The sequence below is a fragment of the Pseudoliparis swirei genome, chromosome 15 (genome assembly GCF_029220125.1).
Source record: "Pseudoliparis swirei isolate HS2019 ecotype Mariana Trench chromosome 15, NWPU_hadal_v1, whole genome shotgun sequence".
NCBI classification, from domain to species: domain Eukaryota; kingdom Metazoa; phylum Chordata; class Actinopteri; order Perciformes; family Liparidae; genus Pseudoliparis; species Pseudoliparis swirei.
In genome coordinates this window covers 6347438-6369925 of record NC_079402.1, presented here as the reverse complement: position 1 = coordinate 6369925, position 22488 = coordinate 6347438, and the positions used below count along the sequence as shown (strand labels likewise).

General features: G+C 46.3%; 1 protein-coding gene across 1 annotated transcript in view; it reads left to right on the top strand.

The window, feature by feature from the left end:
- musk (muscle, skeletal, receptor tyrosine kinase) overlaps nucleotides 1-22488 on the top strand; it is a 48697-nt gene that overhangs the window by 9131 nt on the left and 17078 nt on the right. Inside the window, exons 7-12 of the mRNA XM_056433273.1 lie at nucleotides 3871-4030; nucleotides 4478-4484; nucleotides 7065-7328; nucleotides 7945-8138; nucleotides 8703-8726; nucleotides 8833-8921. Coding sequence (XP_056289248.1) covers nucleotides 3871-4030; nucleotides 4478-4484; nucleotides 7065-7328; nucleotides 7945-8138; nucleotides 8703-8726; nucleotides 8833-8921 — 738 coding nt within the window. The remainder of the gene's footprint in view (nucleotides 1-3870; nucleotides 4031-4477; nucleotides 4485-7064; nucleotides 7329-7944; nucleotides 8139-8702; nucleotides 8727-8832; nucleotides 8922-22488) is intronic.

The following is a 22488-nucleotide window of genomic DNA, read 5'->3' as shown; positions in this document are numbered from 1 at the left end:
AAGTACTATACGGTGGTGTCCCATTTGTTTTGGTCTACAGCTAACACGATGACGATAGCGCTCTGCGGCGCATCGGTGGTGTTATCAATATGTCCGTGTGGCTTTGACAGATGAAACTACTTGTGAGAAACACAGAAGCAAATTACTTAAAAATAACCGGCTCATGTGAGCAAGGGGAGAGTGGGGGACACACAAGGAACACTAATCCACACGAACATACCGGACACACAGTTTCTTGCCGTCTCCCTGGATGCCTCTCTCTCTCTCTCTCTCTCGTAAGCGGCGGAAGAATTCTCATTGGAGCACCGGAGGATTGAAGAGATTTAGCCGGTGATGCACAGTGTCATCGGCTTTGATCGCGGGCACCTTTTTTTACCCCAAGGCCTGAAGGTGTTGGATGGTTCGTATCAACTGCTTAAGTTCCACATCTTGACCTTCGGAACCTTTAGAAGTGACAAGAGAAGGTGGGGCGCAGTACAAGCAAAGATACTTTTTAGGCGACCAAAAAAGGCTTACAGCGAACAACTTTCCATTTCAACTGAAAACACACACAGTGAAAAAGGGTTAAAGTTGGAGGACGAAAACACGGACGTCTACCGGACCGGACGGCGGCGTGGTGGCGACCTGTCAATCACAAGGTGGTCCCGCCCTAAAGCATACGCTGCCTTATGGTCTATCTGACTCTGAATGGAGCATAGTTTACTAAATGAACATAACGCTGTTTTGTAGGAGACTTGAAACTAGAGATTGAGATCAATTTTTTTTTTTTTCTTCATCATGGACGTTAAATTACATATTAGACCACCTTAAGAATAACTTGAAGTTTTTGTTTTTTCAACCAGGCAGCAGACTTGTTCCATGCGTGCCAATGCGGGCAGACAAACACCACATCACGTCTGGGTTTTTAATGGTCTTGGGTGCTAGCTACAATGTGATTACAGGCCCATTATGCTTGTGTGTGTGTGTGTGTGTGTGTGTGTGTGTGTGTGTGTGTAATGATTAAAATGAGTGTGCGAGCTGCTTTTCTGGCAGCTTGTTCGGGTTATTAATTTCAGCGAGGCTGAATCGAGCTAGTCTCAAAAACAGGCGAGTGTCAGACACAACTTCAAATATAGACTTGTCGCACTTCAGCACACATACACACACACACATATCATTTGAATATATGTGAGAGTTGTGCATCAATCCTGAAACATAAAAAACTACAAAGGCATTTCATCTAATTCCATCCTTCCAGTGTGAATACCAGGGATCGACTACAAGCAGTTCCATCAATGCCAGACACATAACTTCCTGTATGCGCTTCATTTGATCAGCTCGACGCCCACGAGACCGCAACACATGTGCATGATCACAATGCACTTTATTTCATGTTCATTTCATGTTTATTTATTTCACGATGGATGTTTCAGAGGACAGATTTGTCCTATTCTCACAATCTGTTCACAATTACATTCTTTTGTATTAGCGCCCTCGTCTGGTGGAGAGTGGGACTACATGGACAGACTTGCCTGATCCCTGTCAGATGAAGCTCAGTCCTGTGATTTAATACAACCAAACGCATAATCATCCTGAGACATACATTTTTATTTCGGTCATCTGTCCCATTCTGCCGCTTCAAATACAAGTTCCAACGATAAATGGCGAGGTTGGAAAGTCTGCTCTCAGAAATGCTGCCCAACTTCCTGCTGAGCACCCAACGACAACCAGCTGGTGAACATCGTGGAGCAGTGAGACGTTTTCCCTGAATGTGAATATTAGAAACTATTATATATTCAATATAATATAATACTACTATTGGATATTAGAACACCTCTCGGTTAAAATAGGTAATAACTAGGGCTGTGAAACGATTAAAATTTTAATCGGATTAATCACAGGTTTTTGTGGATTAATCATGATTAATCACATATTACCGATATTCTCGGTATATTTTGTGAGAACATAGAGATTTATGACAAAAGACGGATATATACATTTATACATTCTTCTATACAATGGTGCTGCAACTCAGCAGTTATTTAGCAGTTTTCTTCCATATGGAACATTAATACATCTTCATCCTAAACAGAATGTTTAACCCTCCTGTTACCTTTCGGGTCAATTTGACCCCATTCAATGTTTAATGTCGGTGTTCTTTGGGGTCAATTTGACCCCAGGCTGTTTTTCACTGTGTCAAACATATCAGAAATATCAACTTTTTTATTTATTTAAAGGGCTATTTAGGTAGTCAACAAACAAACATAAAGTACCTCACACTTAAACTTGGGAAGCAATATTAATTCTAATAATTTTCTGGAGGTTTTAATTGCTGGGGTCAAATTGACCCCGAGGGTAAAATATGTTCGGAAATGTAAAGGTAACAGGAGGGTTAAACAGAACATTTTTCTCTTGTTTGTCAACCATTAACTCCACCATGATACAATCTAAAGGTGGACAGATTGACAAGTGACTTTTTTTTGCTCGGTCCCGATGCGCGCACACGGAGCTCTGTGGCGCGCGAGACGGAGATCGATAAGTGTTAACGCAACGCGAATAGACAGAAATGACATGCTGCTGTGGAGATACGATCAACAACAGACGTTTAGTTTAATAAAAGAACAAAGACGTGCTCTAGAGAACATGTCAGGGGGCGGGCCAATCTTTTTAATGTCATGCGATCTACCGACACTACGCCGCGATCGACTGGCAGGTCGCGATCGACGTGTTGAGACCCCTGATCTACAGGAAGTAAAAGTCGTAACAAGGTTTCCGGAGGTGAACCTGCGGAAGGATCATTACCGATGAACAGACCGTCTGCATGAGAGCGGACAGAGTTCAGATTGAAGTGGTGTATTGGAAGCTCATTTTGCAAGTGACTTTTTTTTCGTCCCGACGACCAACACCAGACAGATTGGAAGCTCATTCTGCGCATGCGTTAAATGCGTTAAAAAAATTAACTAGTTAAACCTGTAATTGAATTAACTGAGTTAACGCGTTATTTTTCACAGCACTAGTAATAACGTTTTCCTCGTACGTTTGACACAACTTAACACAAAATAATGCAGCATGTAAATGTTTGTTACCGCTAATGATAATTATTTACTGTTAATTTAACTTTAAAGCTGCTCGTAACTTATGGTTAATACAAATAAAATATATATATTTGTTTAAGTGTACATCTGATGCAAAATCTTTCACACACATTTTTTTTGCAGGAAGGAGTATTTTTACCGTAAGCTTTTTTTCTGTTAAAAAAACGTAGTATTTTAAGTTACTTCAAACCTTTTGTGAAATTATGGACTTTTCATTAAATTAAATTAAATTTATTTATTTATTTGAACAGGGGCCGTACACATCGATCAACCCAGGGGTAAATGTGTCAGTCTTAGCTAAGGCTAGATATCAACTGTAGTCCCTGTGGCCAGATATTACAAGCCTTCACTAATGGAGAGAAAGGTTAGCACAGAAACATCATAAAAAAGCAATAAACATACAGGTTACGATCAATTACTGGCCTCATCATGAAATCATTAATAAAAACATCATAAAAAGCATATACACAATCACTGAGGAGGGTGTCACGATTCATGCTCACACAAATTAAATTGTGATCTTTAAGTGAGCTAACGTAAGTGAAAACGCGGGTTATGTCTGCGGCCCTGGTCGTGGTCCATGGGGAGTCTTCCTCAGGCAGAGAGGAAGATGACGATGCTGTCGCTAACTGAGGGCACTGAGCAATATGAAAATCGTTGAATTTTACCAGCAAGCCGCTGCGAGATGTGGAGGTGACATATCCACGGCGCAACTCCTGAAGTGCAGTTTGACCTCGTAACGAACGACGCCACGCCGGCTTATCGTTTTGCTTTCGCTGTGGTTTTTATTCCCTAGATTTCGGGTGCGTCCGTGGACGAGACTTTGACGGGCGAGGTGATCCTGTCCGTTCTTAAAGTGGCGGTGACCAAGCCGGCCCTGTACACGTGTCTGGCCTCCAACAGACACAGCGCCGGAGCCAACACCGTCAAGGCGACGGCCAGAGTCACGATCGCAGGTTCGGGGGCCCCTCTTCTTTTTCCTCCTCCTCCAACGCTGATTACAAAAACAACAGCGGCCTATCTGTGTGTGTGTGTGAGGGAGGTTGTTGCTGCTTCGTCTTAAGTTCTGTTAACTGCCATCGATATATATTGTGTTTTTCTGTGGCTTCAGCTGTTGCCCCCCCACCCTCAACACCACCATTTGGTTGCTATCTCAGCCACACTCACCCACACATCCCACATGATGACCACAGTCACCTAAAAAACGACACGCATCCCTTCCTCCCCCGGCCACACACACTGTCCCCTCCTGAAGCTGTGAGCGGGTGAGAGGAGCGCCATGGCTGGTTTTCTCCTCCTGCCGAGGTTGACATCCGTCGTTTCTCCTGCTCTCTTCTCCCCTCTCCTCCTCCTGCTCGCGTTTCTTCAACCGGCTTCTTCTGGATACTGCCGCTTCCCCATAGAGTGGAGGTAAGCGACATGGTCCTCATTTCTATCCTCCTGGCTTCCTCGCATGTTGTTCCCCTCTCTCCTCGGTGCATGGCGACATGTATATGACATAGTAGATTTGGGAGGATTTGAAATGGTCAATATAGCGATCTTATTTTCCGTGAGTTTAAAAAAAATCCTCTGTCAAAATGACACAGCACATTGTCTTTTTGCTGGATTCTATACGGATACTACAGCCGTCTGTGTTGGAAGAAGTGCTTCAGGGCCCCGCTGAAGACAATCGGCATTGTAGCTGCAGCGCTCGGCAGGAGCCGGTCAGTCTGGCAGTCACCCTCACGCCGTGAGCTGAATTTAAACTTTGCTAATCCACACTAGTAACCACATCTGGACTATGTACAGTATATGTATAGAGAGAGAAAGAGAGATAGAGAGAGAGACTGATTTTCTGAGGTAAGAATGAAGAAATAATTGCAGGTCACAGACAACAAAAGGATCAGGCTTGATCGTTAGAGATTACATAATTTTCAAACTCATGACAACATCTGCACCGTATATTGGCTCGATGCAGAAGAAACAGGAAGAGAGAGAGCATCATAGAGAGAGAGAGAGCGTGAGAGAGAGAGAGAGAGAGAAAGAAGACATGGCGGGGTTGGCAAATTGATTCACAAGTGAGCTTTAAGTTCCCCTCCCCTAACATCTGGAGTTTGTAAACGGGCCGGAGCGAAGGCTGCCAGACAGACAGGGAGGTCGCAGATCTCTGAGGTGAGACCGCGTCCTCCAGTCTGGACACGTGGCTCGTGTCCAGACTGGAGAGACAGATAGAGGGAGACAGAGAGACAGACAGGCGGGTTTAAGTACGTCTGGTTTTCAGACAGGATCGAAGTCCATGGGAACCCTCTACAACCCTTTGCTGTGAGCAACATCTGGATTATTTTAAAGACAGTATTTCAGATGGAGACCATACCTTTTTAAAATAAATAAAAAATCTCTTCATTCATTTTGTGCACAAACTATTAAAAAAAAGATTGGAAATAAGCAGTTTGAGTTTATTCTTTAAATCCATGTCGCGCTTCCTTGACCCCATAAAACAATTCCAACACCTTACAGACACTTTGCTGCTGCCCCCCTCCCCCATCTCCTCAGACTTCCCTCCGATACCCTCCCCCCAATCCCCTTGAGACGATTTAAAAAATAGAGAGTATGGGATGAAGCACAAAAAACAGGAGAAGAGTACGTATCTAAACATGTGGAAGTAAAATGCAATCAATGTGATCAATATCAGGACATTAAATTAATACATTCATTCAATCATCAATGAGGGGAAAAAAGTTGCACCCGCCTCCTCACAAGTTCACTACCTGTCAGCCAACACAGGAACTGACTGATTGCTCTGGGGACCTAGAGTCCACCCCCCACACCCCCCTGTTTCTCACTGTTTTTCTTTCCTTCTTGTAAAATACACCTCCACAGACATCAGGAATGGGTGCAAGCAACATTATGACAGATGGTAACTTCTGTAAGTGTCCTTTGCACACACACTTCTACGATTCCAGGAGCTGGAGCAAGACACCTTGAAACTCCAGTCTAACTCTTTGTAACCCTCCCGAAACAAGCACCGGAATAACTGGTCGAGATACTAATATATATATATATATATACACTGTATATGTATATATATATATATATATATATATGGGTCAAATCAATTGAGAACCCATTCTCATTTACAATGATGACCTGGCCAACAGGCCGTAGCTCAGTCCACACAGGGGACATAAACAGCACAGATACAATACAGTATGACAAACACATGAGAAAATGGCTGAAAACAACATGGGTAAATAAATAAACACTATATACAACAACCAAAAAAAGGAGAATTACTGGATGTTCTTCGAGGGCTGGTCAGACTATGAGATGTTGCAGCTTCCGTTCGAACATGTTGAGAGAGGTGCGGGTGTTAGTCTGAGCATGTTTTCTAGTGAGTTCCAGTCATTTGAAGCAGCACAATGAAAGTATAATAACTGATGCTGTTCACCATTCCTCCTGTCCTCTGCAAGGGATGCTGAGGGTTTAGATCAGTGGTCCCCAAACTAAGGCCCACGGGCCGGATGCGGCCCGCCTCCACATTTGGCCCTGCCCCCTAAACAATACCAGACACATTATGATTTTTTGTTCAGTCTGGCCACGCAAATCCTAGACTAGCCCCTTTCAAATAGAACGTATGAAGATCCCGGAAAGGGTTATTCAAATTTGGTAATGGGGCTTTCAGTAAAACAATAAATGTTTACATTTAGGCACCCCTGCGATTGTCATACTTTCTCTGTTACAAACTGACCCCGGGCCCCATCAGAGAAGGGAAAAGTTATGTGGCCCTCACAGGAAAAAGTTTGGGGACCCCTGGTTTAGATAATGGATGGATGAACTTGTCTCCCTCCTAGAAAGACCTTCATACCTGCTTATCTTCCCAGTTAAAACAGAATCTATAGACGCTACAGCAATTAGGTAAAATGTGTTCATCTTCAAACATCTGCCAGTCCATATTTAAGTCGTCAGCCGAGACGCGTATCACACTAATATCCTCTTTCCCCCCCCATGCAGACTCTACAAGGGCGTTGCCGGCTACTGCAGTGCGTACCGCGGCGACGTGTGCCGCGACGTCCTGCGGGACGACCTGCTGGTGTTCTTTAACTCCTCCCTCCCGGACCCCGAAGACATGCAGGAGTACCTGGTCCAGAGCTGGTGGACGGAGCTGGAGGGCCTCGGCGCTCTGTGCAGCCCCGCGGCGCGCGCCCTGCTCTGCCACTCCTCCTTCCCCGACTGCAACCCGTCAGGGTTGGGCCCGGCGCCCAAACCCGTCTGCAGGTAGCGTCTCGGCGTCTGTTCATGGACGTGTAGAAGTGTATTCACTTTCCCCTAAGTGAATGCACCTGTTATATTCATCATGGATGTTGTAGAAAGTGTCCAGTATGGTGACTCCTCTCTGTCTCATAGGCAGCTTTTTATTGAACTTTGGATTTCTGTCTCTTATTTGTGTAATTTTTTCACTTTTTTGAGATTTTTAGGGAGACTCGATGTGTTTAACGATCCTCATCGTTTTGTTTTGATCGCTGTGTATTTATTTGTATGCGTGTTATTCGCATAACTCAAAAAGTATTAAACCGAATCGCATGACATTTGGTGGGATGATTGGTTATTATCCGGGGACCATTTGATTAGATTTTGGGATCGATCGTGTCAAGGTCATGAAAAGGTACCAAAAAAGGCTGCGGCGAAGGTATGCGCTCTACCGAGTGCCCGTTCTAGTTTTACCAAGTTTTTATAGAGCACCTGCTGTAGATTTGTCTTCAAACTTCGTCCATCATGGATTCCAGTTGATTACCAACATGTTAGCATAAAGGCTCCGTGCTTTATTCCAGATTCTTGGGTTAGTAACAGCATCTTCCTTTTTTTTCTCCCTTTCTTTCTCTCAACTGAACAGAGAACACTGCCTGGCCGTGAAGGAGCTGTACTGCCACAAGGAGTGGCTGGTGCTGGGGGGCAGCAGCTCGGTCCAGCCCGGCTTCTTCAGCTCGGTACCCGGGTCCCACGGATCCACCTCCCTGCTGCCCAACTGCCAGGCGCTGCCCAGTCTTCTCAGGGACCCTGACGCTTGCACCCACGTCCCTTTTGTAGGTAAGACCGGCCTGACTGAGACAACTTTGTGTGGTTGCTTATCTCGCTGAAGAAGAAGAACAAGAAGAACAAGAACAAGAAGAACAAGAAGAAGCATATGATTCAGAATGTGAAGAATTCCCTGGACTCTTCAGAGGAGTAAATTGGAGAATTATTTGCTCCATAATAATAATCGGGTACCGCAGAAACGGCTCGAACGCAGCAATCTTGCATGAGAGCCAAACAAAGAGATGGAGTGTGAAATCAAAGGAAGGTTTGCCACGCGCAGTTACTATTGGCCCAAATACAGCCCGGCCGGCAAAGCTGCGGGTCGCTGATACTGATGAGGTCATTATAGAGGTCAGACTCAGCCGAGCCAAAACACACAGCTATAGGCTTGTGTGTGTGTGCGCGGCGAATGCTTTAAAGGCGTCATCGCATGTGTGTTTGCTCTGTAATATAATATCGTTGACCCTCGGTGCTGCACGGATTCTTTATTTTTTTTCAAATTGCTTGACAGCTGTGCTTCCTCTCACAAATTAATTCTTTCCTTATCTGCTTTTGTTTCCTTTTTGCCCTTTTCAGACATCCAGAAAGATCAAATCACGAGTAAGTTGAGAAGCGTTTTAAAGCGGGGGAAACAAAACGTCAAATCAAATCCGTCCGCTCATCAAACGGCGTCGATGCTCAGGGTCGTTCTGTTTGGTCTCCACAGCGACGTGTTTCAGTGACCGGGGACGTTTCTACCAAGGCAGCGCCAATGTGACGAGGTCCGGGGTGCCGTGTCAGTCATGGAGCCAACAGGTAATGTGTGTGTGTGTGTGTGTGTGTGTGTAATAATGAGCGGTGATTCATAGAGATCCCACGAGAGATCAATGAGAAAAAATACTTTACTTCTCTCTTGATTTATTGTAAACATGCATTTATGGTCTCAATCTTTAGTTTCAAGTCTTCTTCAATACATTATGTTCACTTCTGTAAATGATGGTCCATTTAGAGTCAAATAGACCATAAAGCAGACTATGCTTTAGGGCGGGGCTTACCATGATTGACAGACAGCTGCCGCTACCAGAGCCGTCGAGGGAGTTTCTACGTCACAGCAAACATGGTCACGTCCACTTCCTGCATGCGGGCGATGGTAATCCACGTGGTCACAAACAAGGAAGCGTAAAGACCTCAAAACCTGAAGCGAAGGAAGATGGATGCGTACAGCCAACGGGTATCCTACAGGTCGCCATTTTTTTATCGCGTAACTTGCGTACTTCGGTAACGGCACTTCAATAAAAAAAAATTTGAATTAGAAATAACCTGACGTTGCAATATTGTATAATTTTCTCCCGGCCCTTGGTCACATGTTTCAAACCGTGACTTGATGGTGACCTCACAATCACAGAATAAAGGTGAAAGATGTCGAGGAATATATACATAAAGGTCGTAGCCACGGACTGATGATGTGTTTAAGTCTAAGACTCAAAGTGTGACTGATATTCTCTGTGTGTGAATGCTCAGTTTAAAATCAAACATTCCTGATCTCTCTCACACACACACACACACACACACACACACACACTAACTCCCTGTGGCCCAAAAGCCTCTTTATGTTTTTATGGCTTTGCTCTGTGAGAGAGTCTGTGAGGTTGAGCTGTTACTACTCGTGTGTGTGTGTGTGTGTGTGTGTGTGTGTGTGCCAGGTCAGCAGAGAGAGGGCAGGGGCTCATGTCACATCCTGCCTCTGGAAGCAATTAGCTTTCACACGCATATGCAGCACACACACACACAGACATATAGGTGAAACTAAAAAAGGGAATATTACCGTATTTCTCTCCACACCATTTGGGCTTTCACTTCCATATATATATATATATATATATACATTTAGAACATTTTTCCATGATTTAAAATGAGTCAGCTGAGAGCACTAACAAGTCAGCAAAGACAGTCAAATCATTGAGCTGACATTAGTTGAATTTGTGGCCAACTACAGTTGACAAAATGTGCGAGTGGCAGATGTCATATCGGTGTGTGTGTGTGTGTGTGTGTGTGTGCGTGCAGCCAATCAAGGATCCATTATTCCCAAAATGACTACAAATTTGTAGCCGTAAATGTGCCAGCGATGTTATTGTGAACGACGTACCTTGCGGCGTGGGAGCAGAGCGCCTGATGAGGCGGCGTGTCTCTGTCAATTAGAGCTAATGGGATGTCTTCACCAGCGGCTCACACAGCGGGCGCTGCAGGCCCTCTGCAACGCCCCGGGGGGCTTGGCTGTGGGTTTTAATAACAATGCGCCACATTGGAAATGTCAAGACACATTAACTACATTTTATGGGACCTTAAAACACAGCAAACGGCGTGACGACCCATGACAACAACGCTTGTGTCACGGCACGCTTTCCAGCATGGGAGTTTTTCAGGCTTCAACAGAGCTAAAAGAATTCACCGATCCCGAAACAACACTGACATCAGTCCGGACACAGCTGAATGGACGGGTTCTGGCTTGATGGACAGGTTCTGGCTTAATGGACAGGTTCTGGCTTAACGGACAGGTTCTGGCTTAATGGACAGGTTCTGGCTTGATGGACAGGTTCTGGCTTAATGGACAGGTTCTGGCTTAACGGACAGGTTCTGACTTAATGGACAGGTTCTGGCTTGACGGACAGGTTCTGGCTTAATGGACAGGTTCTGACTTAACGGACATGTTCTGGCTTAATGGACAGGTTATGACTTAATGGACAGGTTCTGGCTTAACGGACATGTTCTGGCTTAATAGACAGGTTATGACTTAATGGACAGGTTCTGGCTTAATGGACAGGTTCTGGCTTAATGGACAGGTTCTGGCTTAACGGACATGTTCTGGCTTAATGGACAGGTTATGACTTAATGGACAGGTTCTGGCTTAATGGACAGGTTCTGGCTTAATGGACAGGTTATGGCTTAATGGACAGGTTCTGGCTTAACGGACAGGTTCTGGCTTAATGGACAGGTTCTGGTTTAATGGACATGTTCTGGCTTAACGGACAGGTTCTGGCTTAATGGAAAGGTTCTGGCTTAACGGACAGGTTCTGGTTTAACGGACATGTTCTGGCTTAATAGACAGGTTATGACATAATGGACAGGTTCTGGCTTAATGGACAGGTTCTGGCTTAACGGACAGGTTCTGGCTTAATGGACAGCTTCTGGTTTATGGACATGTTCTGGCTTAACGGACAAGTTCTGGCATAATGGACAGGTTCTGGCTTAACAGACAGGTTCTGGCTTAATGGACAGGTTCTGGTTTAATGGACATGTTCTGGCTTAACGGACAGGTTCTGGCTTAATGGACAGGTTCTGGCTTAACGGACAGGTTCTGGCTTAATGGACAGGTTCTGGTTTAATGGACATGTTCTGGCTTAACGGACAGGTTCTGGCTTAATGGACAGGTTCTGGCTTAACGGACAGGTTATGGCTTAATGGACAGGTTATGGCTTAATGGACAGGTTCTGGTTTAATGGACATGTTCTGGCTTAACGGACAGGTTCTGGCTTAATGGACAGGTTCTGGCTTAACGGACAGGTTCTGGCTTAACGTGTTAGGGTATGAGTGTTGTGGAGGACCCAAACGCACGCAACACAGTCGCTTCAGAATCAAATTCAGGATTTTATTAACCTGAATTGCACAAAACAAAAAACAAGAAACAAACAAATCTCAACACAGGGAGAACTGGCAGTCTCACTCTAAAGTCGGGAGGGCAACTCAACCGCTCTCTGCTGATCCGGCGTCGGGAGGGCAGCTCCACCGAGCCTGTGAAGTCGGGAGGGAAACTCAACCGAGCTTGTGAAGTCGGGAGGGAAACTCAACCGAGCCTGTGTGCTGCTGCTGAACCACAGGCTTTACCGGAACGACCTGACAGCGCGCCAGAGAAAGACCTGGTCCTTATAACCACTGCTGGTGATTACCAGAACTCATCACAGCTGGTCCAACGGAAGCGGGCGTGGCAGTTGGCGGAAACCGGGGGTGGATACTGTAGACAGACAACACCACACAGACAGAAGGGAAACAAGACAGGGGAATCACACACTAGGAGCAGACAGGAACCCTAACATAACGGACATGTTCTGGCTTAATGGACAGGTTCTGGCTTCATGGACAGGTTCTGGTTTAATGGACAGGTTCTGGCTTAACGGACAGGTTCTGGTTTAACGGACATGTTCTGGCTTAATGGACAGGTTCTGGCTTAACGGACATGTTCTGGCTTAATGGACAGGTTCTGGCTTAACGGACATGTTCTGGCTTAATGGACAGGTTCTGGCTTAACGGACAGGTTCTGGCTTAATGGACAGGTTCTGGTTTAATGGACATGTTCTGGCTTAACGGACAGGTTCTGGCTTAATGGACAGGTTCTGCCTTAACGGACAGGTTCTGGCTTAATGGACAGGTTCTGGTTTAATGGACATGTTCTGGCTTAACGGACAGGTTCTGGCTTAACGGACAGGTTCTGGCTTAATGGACAGGTTCTGGTTTAACGGACAGGTTATGGTTTAATGGACAGGTTCTGGTTTAATGGACATGTTCTGGCTTAACGGACAGGTTCTGGCTTAACGGACATGTTCTGGCTTAATGGACAGGTTCTGGCTTAACGGACAGGTTCTGGCTTAATGGACAGGTTCTGGCTTAACGGACAGGTTCTGGTTTAACGGACATGTTCTGGTTTAATGGACAGGTTCTGGCTTAACGGACAGGTTCTGGTTTAATGGACAGGTTCTGGCTTAACGGAGAGGTTCTGCCTTAATGGACATGTTCTGGCTTAACGGACATGTTCTGGCTTAATAGACAGGTTATGACATAATGGACAGGTTCTGGCTTAATGGGCAGGTTCTGGCTTAACGGACAGGTTCTGGCTTAATGGACAGGTTCTGGTTTAACGGACATGTTCTGGCTTAATAGACAGGTTATGACATAATGGACAGGTTCTGGCTTAATGGGCAGGTTCTGGCTTAACGGACAGGTTCTGGCTTAACGGACAGGTTCTGGCTTAATGGACAGGTTCTGGTTTAATGGACATGTTCTGGCTTAACGGACAGGTTCTGGCTTAATGGACAGGTTCTGGTTTAATGGACATGTTCTGGCTTAACGGACAGGTTCTGGCTTAATGGACAGGTTATGGCTTAACGGACAGGTTCTGGCTTAATGGACAGGTTCTGGCTTAACGGACAGGTTATGGCTTAATGGACAGGTTCTGGCTTAATGGACAGGTTCTGGTTTAATGGACAGGTTCTGGCTTAACGGAGAGGTTCTGGCTTAATGGACAGGTTCTGGCTTAACGGACAGGTTCTGACTTAACGGACATGTTCTGGCTTAATGGACAGGTTCTGGCTTCATGGACAGGTTCTGGTTTAATGGACAGGTTCTGGCTTAATGGACAGGTTCTGGTTTAACGGACATGTTCTGGCTTAATGGACAGGTTCTGGCTTAACGGACATGTTCTGGCTTAATGGACAGGTTCTGGCTTAACGGACATGTTCTGGCTTAATGGACAGGTTCTGGCTTAACGGACAGGTTCTGGCTTAATGGACAGGTTCTGGTTTAATGGACATGTTCTGGCTTAACGGACAGGTTCTGGCTTAATGGACAGGTTCTGCCTTAACGGACAGGTTCTGGCTTAATGGACAGGTTCTGGTTTAATGGACATGTTCTGGCTTAATGGACAGGTTCTGGCTTAACGGACAGGTTCTGGCTTAATGGACAGGTTCTGGTTTAACGGACAGGTTATGGTTTAATGGACAGGTTCTGGTTTAATGGACATGTTCTGGCTTAACGGACAGGTTCTGGCTTAACGGACATGTTCTGGCTTAATGGACAGGTTCTGGCTTAACGGACAGGTTCTGGCTTAATGGACAGGTTCTGGTTTAATGGACAGGTTCTGGCTTAACGGACAGGTTCTGGTTTAACGGACATGTTCTGGTTTAATGGACAGGTTCTGGCTTAACGGACAGGTTCTGGCTTAATGGACAGGTTCTGGCTTAACGGAGAGGTTCTGCCTTAACGGACATGTTCTGGCTTAACGGACATGTTCTGGCTTAATAGACAGGTTATGACATAATGGACAGGTTCTGGCTTAATGGGCAGGTTCTGGCTTAACGGACAGGTTCTGGCTTAATGGACAGGTTCTGGTTTAACGGACATGTTCTGGCTTAATAGACAGGTTATGACATAATGGACATGTTCTGGCTTAATGGGCAGGTTCTGGCTTAACGGACAGGTTCTGGCTTAATGGACAGGTTCTGGTTTAATGGACATGTTCTGGCTTAACGGACAGGTTCTGGCTTAATGGACAGGTTCTGGCTTAACGGACAGGTTCTGGCTTAATGGACAGGTTCTGGTTTAATGGACATGTTCTGGCTTAACGGACAGGTTCTGGCTTAATGGACAGGTTATGGCTTAACGGACAGGTTCTGGCTTAATGGACAGGTTCTGGCTTAACGGACAGGTTATGGCTTAATGGACAGGTTCTGGCTTAATGGACAGGTTCTGGTTTAATGGACAGGTTCTGGCTTAACGGAGAGGTTCTGGCTTAATGGACAGGTTCTGGCTTAACGGACAGGTTCTGACTTAACGGACATGTTCTGGCTTAATGGACAGGTTCTGGCTTAACGGACAGGTTCTGGCTTCATGGACAGGTTCTGGTTTAATGGACAGGTTCTGGCTTAACGGACAGGTTCTGGTTTAATGGACATGTTCTGGCTTAATGGACAGGTTCTGGCTTAACGGACAGGTTCTGGTTTAATGGACAGGTTCTGGCTTAACGGAGAGGTTCTGGCTTAACGGACATGTTCTGGCTTAATGGACAGGTTCTGGCTTAACGGACATGTTCTGGCTTAATGGACAGGTTCTGGTTTAACGGACAGGTTCTGGCTTAAAGGACAGGTTCTGGTTTAATGGACATGTTCTGGCTTAACGGACAGGTTCTGGCTTAATGGACAGGTTCTGGCTTAACGGAGAGGTTCTGGCTTAACGGACATGTTCTGGCTTAATGGACAGGTTCTGGCTTCACGGACATGTTCTGGCTTAATGGACAGGTTCTGGCTTAACGGACAGGTTCTGGCGTAAAGGACATGTTCTGGTTTAATGGACATGTTCTGGCTTAACGGACATGTTCTGGCTAATGGACAGGTTATGACTTAATGGACAGTGTGGCAGCTGTGTCTGATTTGGCCTCGGCTGCTGGTGATTGGCAATCACTCAGCAGCCGAGGCCACCCTTATAAAAGCTCCCACTCGAGAGTGGAGAGGGGGAGGTGAGCAGAGGCACGTGTTTTGCGGTCTGCTCGGTGTCCTGTGTGTGGAAATAAATATGTCTTTGAAGAACATCTCTTGCGGTCTGGCGGATCCTTGGTGCTGGGGGGGGAAACCCACGGGTGGCGGCCTCAGGCCTGCTACATTGGAGCCCAACGTGGGGCCCCTGAGGACCCAGTGCCTGAAAGGGAGGGAGCCAGACCAGGAGGAACAGCTGATGAGCAGCTTGGGCCAGATACTGGCCCGGATAGAGGAGATGGGGCGGGCACAGGCGGAGGAGAGCCGCCTGTTCCTCGGAACCCTCCGAAACCCGCCGGCGCTGTGGCAGACTCCCGTTCCCCGTGACCCGTCGCCGCAGCCGACCCCCGAGCCCCGGGAGCCGTCGGAGCTGCCGACCCCCGAGGTCCGGAACCCATCGGAGCTGCCGACTCCAGAGCCCCAGGACCCGTCGGAGCTGCAGAACCCCGAGGTCCAGGAGCCGTCGGAGCTGCCGGACCCAGAGCCCCAGGACCCGTCGGAGCTGCCGACCCCAGAGCCCCAGGACCCGTCGGAGCTGCCGACCCCCGAGGTCCAGGAGCCGTCGGAGCTGCCGGACCCAGAGCCCCAGGACCCGTCGGAGCTGCCGACCCCAGAGCCCCAGGACCCATCGGAGCTGCCGACCCCCGAGGTCCAGGAGCCGTCGGAGCTGCCGGACCCAGAGCCCCAGGACTCATCGGAGCTGCAGAACCCCGAGGTCCAGGACCCGTCGGAGCTGCCGACCCCCGAGGTCCAGGACCCGTCGGAGCTGCCGAACCCAGAGCCCCAGGACTCGTCGGAGCTGCCGACCTCCGAGCCCCAGGACCCGTCGGAGCTGCCGAACCCCGAGGTCCAGAACTCGTCGGAGCTGCCGACGGCTGAGGTCCAGGACCCGTCGGAGCTGCCGTCGAACCCCGAGGTCCAGGATCTGTCGGAGCTGCCGACCCCCGAGCCGACCCGTCGGTGGAGGGCCGACTCCGGATCCCCGGGCCCTGTCGGAGGTACCAGCTACCGCTGCTCCATCCTGGCCGGTCCCGGCTCCCCGTTCCCCGGCCCGGCGGGCGTCAGCTCCCCGTCCCGAACCCCAGAGCCCCCACATCCTAAGCAGTCGACCCCAGAGCCCCCTCCTGCCGAGCCCGGTCCCGGTCCCCCAGGGCCCCTCCTCCGCCCAAGCTCTCATGGGGGGGGGAGTAAACTAGGCGGATGGAGCCCCGGCCTAAATCGAGTGGTGGGGAGTGTGGCAGCTGTGTCTGATTTGGCCTCGGCTGCTGGTGATTGGCAATCACTCAGCAGCCGAGGCCACCCTTATAAAAGCTCCCACTCGAGAGTGGAGAGGGGGAGGTGAGCAGAGGCACGTGTTTTGCGGTCTGCTCGGTGTCCTGTGTGGAAATAAATATGTCTTTGAAGAACATCTCTTGCGGTCTGGCGGATCCTTGGTGCTGGGGGGGGAAACCCACGGGTGGCGGCCTCAGGCCTGCTACAGACAGGTTCTGCCTTAACGGACAGGTTCTGGCTTAATGGACAGGTTCTGGTTTAATGGACATGTTCTGGCTTAATGGACAGGTTATGGCTTAATGGACAGGTTATGACTTAACCCTCCTGTTATGTTGCGGGTCAAATTGACCCGTTTCAAAGTTTGAAAATCTAGGAAAAATATTTCTAAGTACTCTTTCTGTATAAAACTTCTTCTGCTTACCTTATTTAGTGTAATCAACGTAAAGAAAAATACTAAAAAAATATCATGTATTTGCAACCCCCCCTGCATGTTTATATAACAGAGATGATGTTCCCGGGTCAATTTGACCCGGCTGTGAAAGTGAAGGCTAAAAGTCATCAGAAGAGTCACGTTTAGACTATTTCTTTCTTTTTAAATGTAGGACAGTCTTTCTTACTCCCTCCCAACAAGTTTCAACACACACACACACACTAACACACACGCGCACAGACACCAACACACACACAAACACACATATCAGCACACACACAAACACACATATCAGCACACACACACCCCGTTCACAACCCCATATATAAAGTTGTACACATTTCAAACTTCAAACAAAAGAATCAGGTGGTTGTTATGGGAACCGTCTCTATCCTGCTGTGTGCCCATCACCCGACATGAGAAGCACACTTTACAGAACAAACAATGTTTATCATCTTCTAACTTTCCCCCTAAATACACCTTTATTGGACATGGGACACTAATATGAGGGTTTCTTTCATGTCACAACTAATACATATGTCGTATACGTCGTACTTCTAATATACTGTCTGTCTGACATCCCAATCTCACAATCTCAGACCCACACACATTCTCTTTCTAACGACCCCAGCTGTGCGAGAAATACAGATACTATTTTGACGGGAACCTTTATTTTTCCCTGCGGGAAAACTCCACGCACGCCTTAGCAGGGGAGGGCCAAACATACAAAATGGTTGCTGAGCAGTCCTACAACATTACACTCTGCAGATACATTCAACTGCACCAAGAGGATGACTGTGTGCTGGCCTTTGGTCATCTTTTATCATATAATGTATGCATCTTAACGCTAAAAATAAACATAACTAAAGTTTACTTTCAATACAAATCCTTTATGACTCATTTGGCTTGATTTTTAGTGGGCGGGTCATTATGACCCTGAACAGCACAGGTATCTCATCTCTATTTATCTACATCACCCCATGAAATTTTTTTTTTACAAAATGCAAATAAAATTTAGGAGAAAATACATGTTATGGTAGACTAATGCAATTTTGATTTAGATTCTTTCAATGTTCCTAAAAAATTGTTTGAACATGTATTTTTCATTAAAACGAGTGAGTGCTCCTGATTGAACTCTGATCTATGGAGGGGTAAATAACTCAATTCCACTAAAAACTGATTTAATTGTTAGTAATGTTGTTGATGATGAGGTACAAACTATAGTTTTTAGAATTATTTGGTTTCTGACCACTTTTGGATGATTCAACATTAACCGGGTCAAATTGACCCGGGAACATCACGGCTGTATGTAAGAAACGAACATAACAGGAGGGTTAATGGACAGGTTCTGGCTTAACGGACAGGTTCTGGCTTAATGGACAGGTTCTGGTTTAATGGACATGTTCTGGCTTAACGGACAGGTTCTGGCTTAATGGACAGGTTCTGGCTTAACGGACAGGTTCTGGCTTAATGGACATGTACTGGCTTAACGGACAGGTTCTGTCTTAATGGACAGGTTCTGGCTTAACGGACAGGTTCTGTCTTAATGGACAGGTTCTGGCTTAACGGACAGGTTATGGTTTAATGGACATGTTCTGGCTTAATGGACAGGTTCTGGTTTAATGGACATGTTCTGGCTTAACGGACAGGTTCTGGCTTAATGGACAGGTTCTGGCTTAACGGACAGGTTCTGGCTTAATGGACAGGTTCTGGTTTAATGGACAGGTTCTGGCTTAACGGACAGGTTCTGGCTTAACGGACATGTTCTGGCTTAATGGACAGGTTCTGGTTTAACGGACAGGTTCTGGCTTAATGGACAGGTTCTGGCTTAATGGACAGGTTCTGGCTTAACGGAGAGGTTCTGGCTTAACGGACATGTTCTGGCTTAATGGACAGGTTCTGGCTTAACGGACAGGTTCTGGCTTAACGGACATGTTCTGGCTTAATAGACAGGTTCTGGCTTAATGGACAGGTTCTGGTTTAATGGACATGTTCTGGCTTAAAGGACAGGTTCTGGCTTAATGGACAGGTTCTGGCTTAACGGACAGGTTCTGCCTTAACGGACAGGTTCTGTCTTAACGGACATGTTCTGGCTTAATGGACAGGTTCTGGCTTAACGGACAGGTTCTGGCTTAATGGACAGGTTCTGGTTTAATGGACAGGTTCTGGCTTAACGGACATGTTCTGGTTTAATGGACAGGTTCTGGCTTAATGGACAGGTTCTGGCTTAACGGACAGGTTCTGGCTTAACGGAGAGGTTCTGGCTTAACGGACATGTTCTGGCTTAACGGACAGGTTCTGGCTTAATGGACAGGTTCTGGCTTAACGGACATGTTCTGGCTTAATAGACAGGTTCTGGCTTAATGGACAGGTTCTGGTTTAATGGACATGTTCTGGCTTAACGGACAGGTTCTGGCTTAATGGACAGGTTCTGGCTTAATGGACAGGTTCTGGCTTCACGGACAGGTTCTGGCTTAACGGACAGGTTCTGTCTTAATGGAGAGGATCTGGCTTAATGGACAGGTTCTGGCTTAACGGACAGGTTCTGGCTTAATGGAGAGGTTCTGGCTTAATGGACAGGTTCTGGCTTAATGGACAGGTTCTGGCTTAACGGACAGGTTCTGGCTTAATGGACAGGTTCTGGTTTAACGGACAGGTTCTGGCTTAATGGACAGGTTCTGGCTTAATGGACAGGTTCTGGCTTAACGGACAGGTTCTGGCTGCTCGTGGGAGGTAGGTGTGTGTCGTTGTTCACGGTGTAGCACATGTCCAGCATCACGTGTGCTCGGCTCCTTATCCATGGTAAACATGAAACGCACAACAAACCATTTGAAGTATTTCATCTGCAAACTGTTGGCAGTGATTGAGACTGGGCCTATATTCTTTCACTTTATACTGATTTGCGTGTAATATTGGGGCTCGGGGTGCCAAAAAAAGTCACTTGAAGTCAGGATTGAACTTTTTATAAGAAGATGACATCAGAACATTTCAAACATGTGGTGCTTCTCAGGAACACACTGGCATTCTGGGATGCAATGTGCAGGCCACACATACATTAAAAAGGTTGTCTGTGAAGCATAGTGGGATAGGTTTGGATGATCGTGCGTAAGTTCCTGGCCAGTATCAACGCTTTGATTTAACTGTAATGGCAGCATGGTTGGGATAACAGTCAGGCGGAACAGTGCTCCCAGAGCGACGCTGGAAGCAAATTGCACCTAAAAGACAGATGTGTGTGAACCCATGATGTTTGGAAATGTGCACAGAAACTGAAGGGAGAACCACCAACTTCAAACTTTGATTTAAGAAAACTCTCTTTCTCTATCATGAATCATCTCCGATCTCAGATCACTGATAGTTGAATTTAAAGTGTTGTTTTTTGCCGGCCTACCCTGGTCCATCAAAGGCAGAGCCAGCTGTTTCTCATACGAATGCCGGATCATTCAGCTGGTGGTTCGGTCCAAAGTCATCATTTACCTTCTATGCATCACAGAGCAGATGTTTTTAAGCGAGTATCTTTTATCGTGGGAATAAAATATTCTTCGCATATGGATCCTGGAGGAAATGAGTCAAACACGTTTGCCCTCTGTAATAAAATCCCATTTTATGGTCAGCACACACGCAACACGTGAATACTGTCGTGTGTACGGGCTGAGTAGTGTCCTATTTTGTGCTGAGTCATGGAGAAATACTGCAACAAGACTTTGATTCAGTCAGATTGCTGAGACCCCCACCAGCAATTAAATGAAAAGCACTTGAGTCACTGTTAGGGTGGAATTCATTATAAGTTTAATATTACACCTACAAAAACATCATACTCATCCTTTTTCCACAAATACATTAATTAGGTTGTCTTTTTATTTCTGATTATTTTGATCATTATTTGTTATTTAAATACTATCTGATGACAATAGCTCTATTTCAGGTCTATGAGCCTTCAGTGTTTTAAAGCCATGTTTGGTAATCTTAAAAGCATTCAATTCAATTCAGTTTATTTGTATAGCCCATTCTCACAAATTAACAATTTGTCTCGGAGTGCTTTACAATCTGTACACATAGACATCCCTGTCCCAAAACCTCACATCGGATCAGGAAAAACTCCCAAACAACCCTTCAGGGGGAAAAAAGGGAAGAATCCTTCAGGAGAGCAACAGAGGAGGATCCCTCTCCAGGATGGACAGGTGTAATAGATGTCATGTGTACAGAAGGACAGATTAGAGTTAAAACTAGGGCTGTCAATCGATTTAAAAAAATGAACTCATTAATCGTACATTTTGAAATTCATTAATCGCTGTGTTTTCAAAGAGGCTCCTACCTATAAAGTGCCAGCGAGGTATTTAATATTGTGGATGATAAATTGTTTCTTCAGTGAAACATCCAGATTAGTAAAAAAATATATATATATTGAGACACATTGGTCCTGTCATCTTTAACACTGAACAACAGCAGAACCAGTGGCCTTGGTAAACTGACTGACATTCAAATATGTCACGTTAACCCTCTGGAGGCTGGGGGCATTTTCTCCATTTTACAAAAACATGTAAATTCACCTTTTAAAGGCTTTTGCATATGACACATACCCACGTGTTATACATCAAACATTCCAGAACAATCTCAGCTCTATTCAATGAGGCACATTTGTCCTCGCGCCGTATTCTCTGGTTCTGACTGACAGGCTGCGAATGAGCTTGACCTGTGAGGTGGGAGGTCCTTTGTGATTTACTGAGTGTTCATTGGTTGTTTTTTTCGCAAAATGTTGACAGACAAACGGATTGACAAATCACAGTGAAGGTTTCGTGTGACGAGTTCTCTCCGCGCCGCGTCACCCGACACGTCGCCCCTTCGTTCCTCTGTGGATCAGAGGGGGAGACGGGATGAAGGAGGAGCAGGAGGAAACCCGACTGATTCATCCACGAGTTTAAACTGATTTCTGCTCCATATTTTCGCGAAGAAATAAGTTTTAAAAGCGGAAACAGTGTTAAACCGTACTGCCGCGGTTTGACACTCAGGGGAGTGAAAAAACTTCAACGAACACCGGAAGTAAACAAAGTTGCGTTAATTGCGTTAAAATATTTTAGTGCGTTAACGCGGCCAAATTAATCGCATAGATTAACGCGTTAACGCTGACAGCGGTAGTTAAGACACATTCAATGAATATGACAGAGTGTATGAATAGCATGAGTAATCTAGATTTTTTTGATGAGAAAAACAGCCCAACTCTTTTGCAACGAAAGTAGCCACTCGCGTTTAAAAAGTCGCTAAATCTAGCGAGGAAGTCGGCAACACTGACAGCCCTCGTCAGTGTGGCCGGGATCTGTATGTAGTGTTGAAAGTGCCCTGGTCCCTTCAGGCCAACCCTCCAAAGCCACTCCCCCCAAATTAAAAT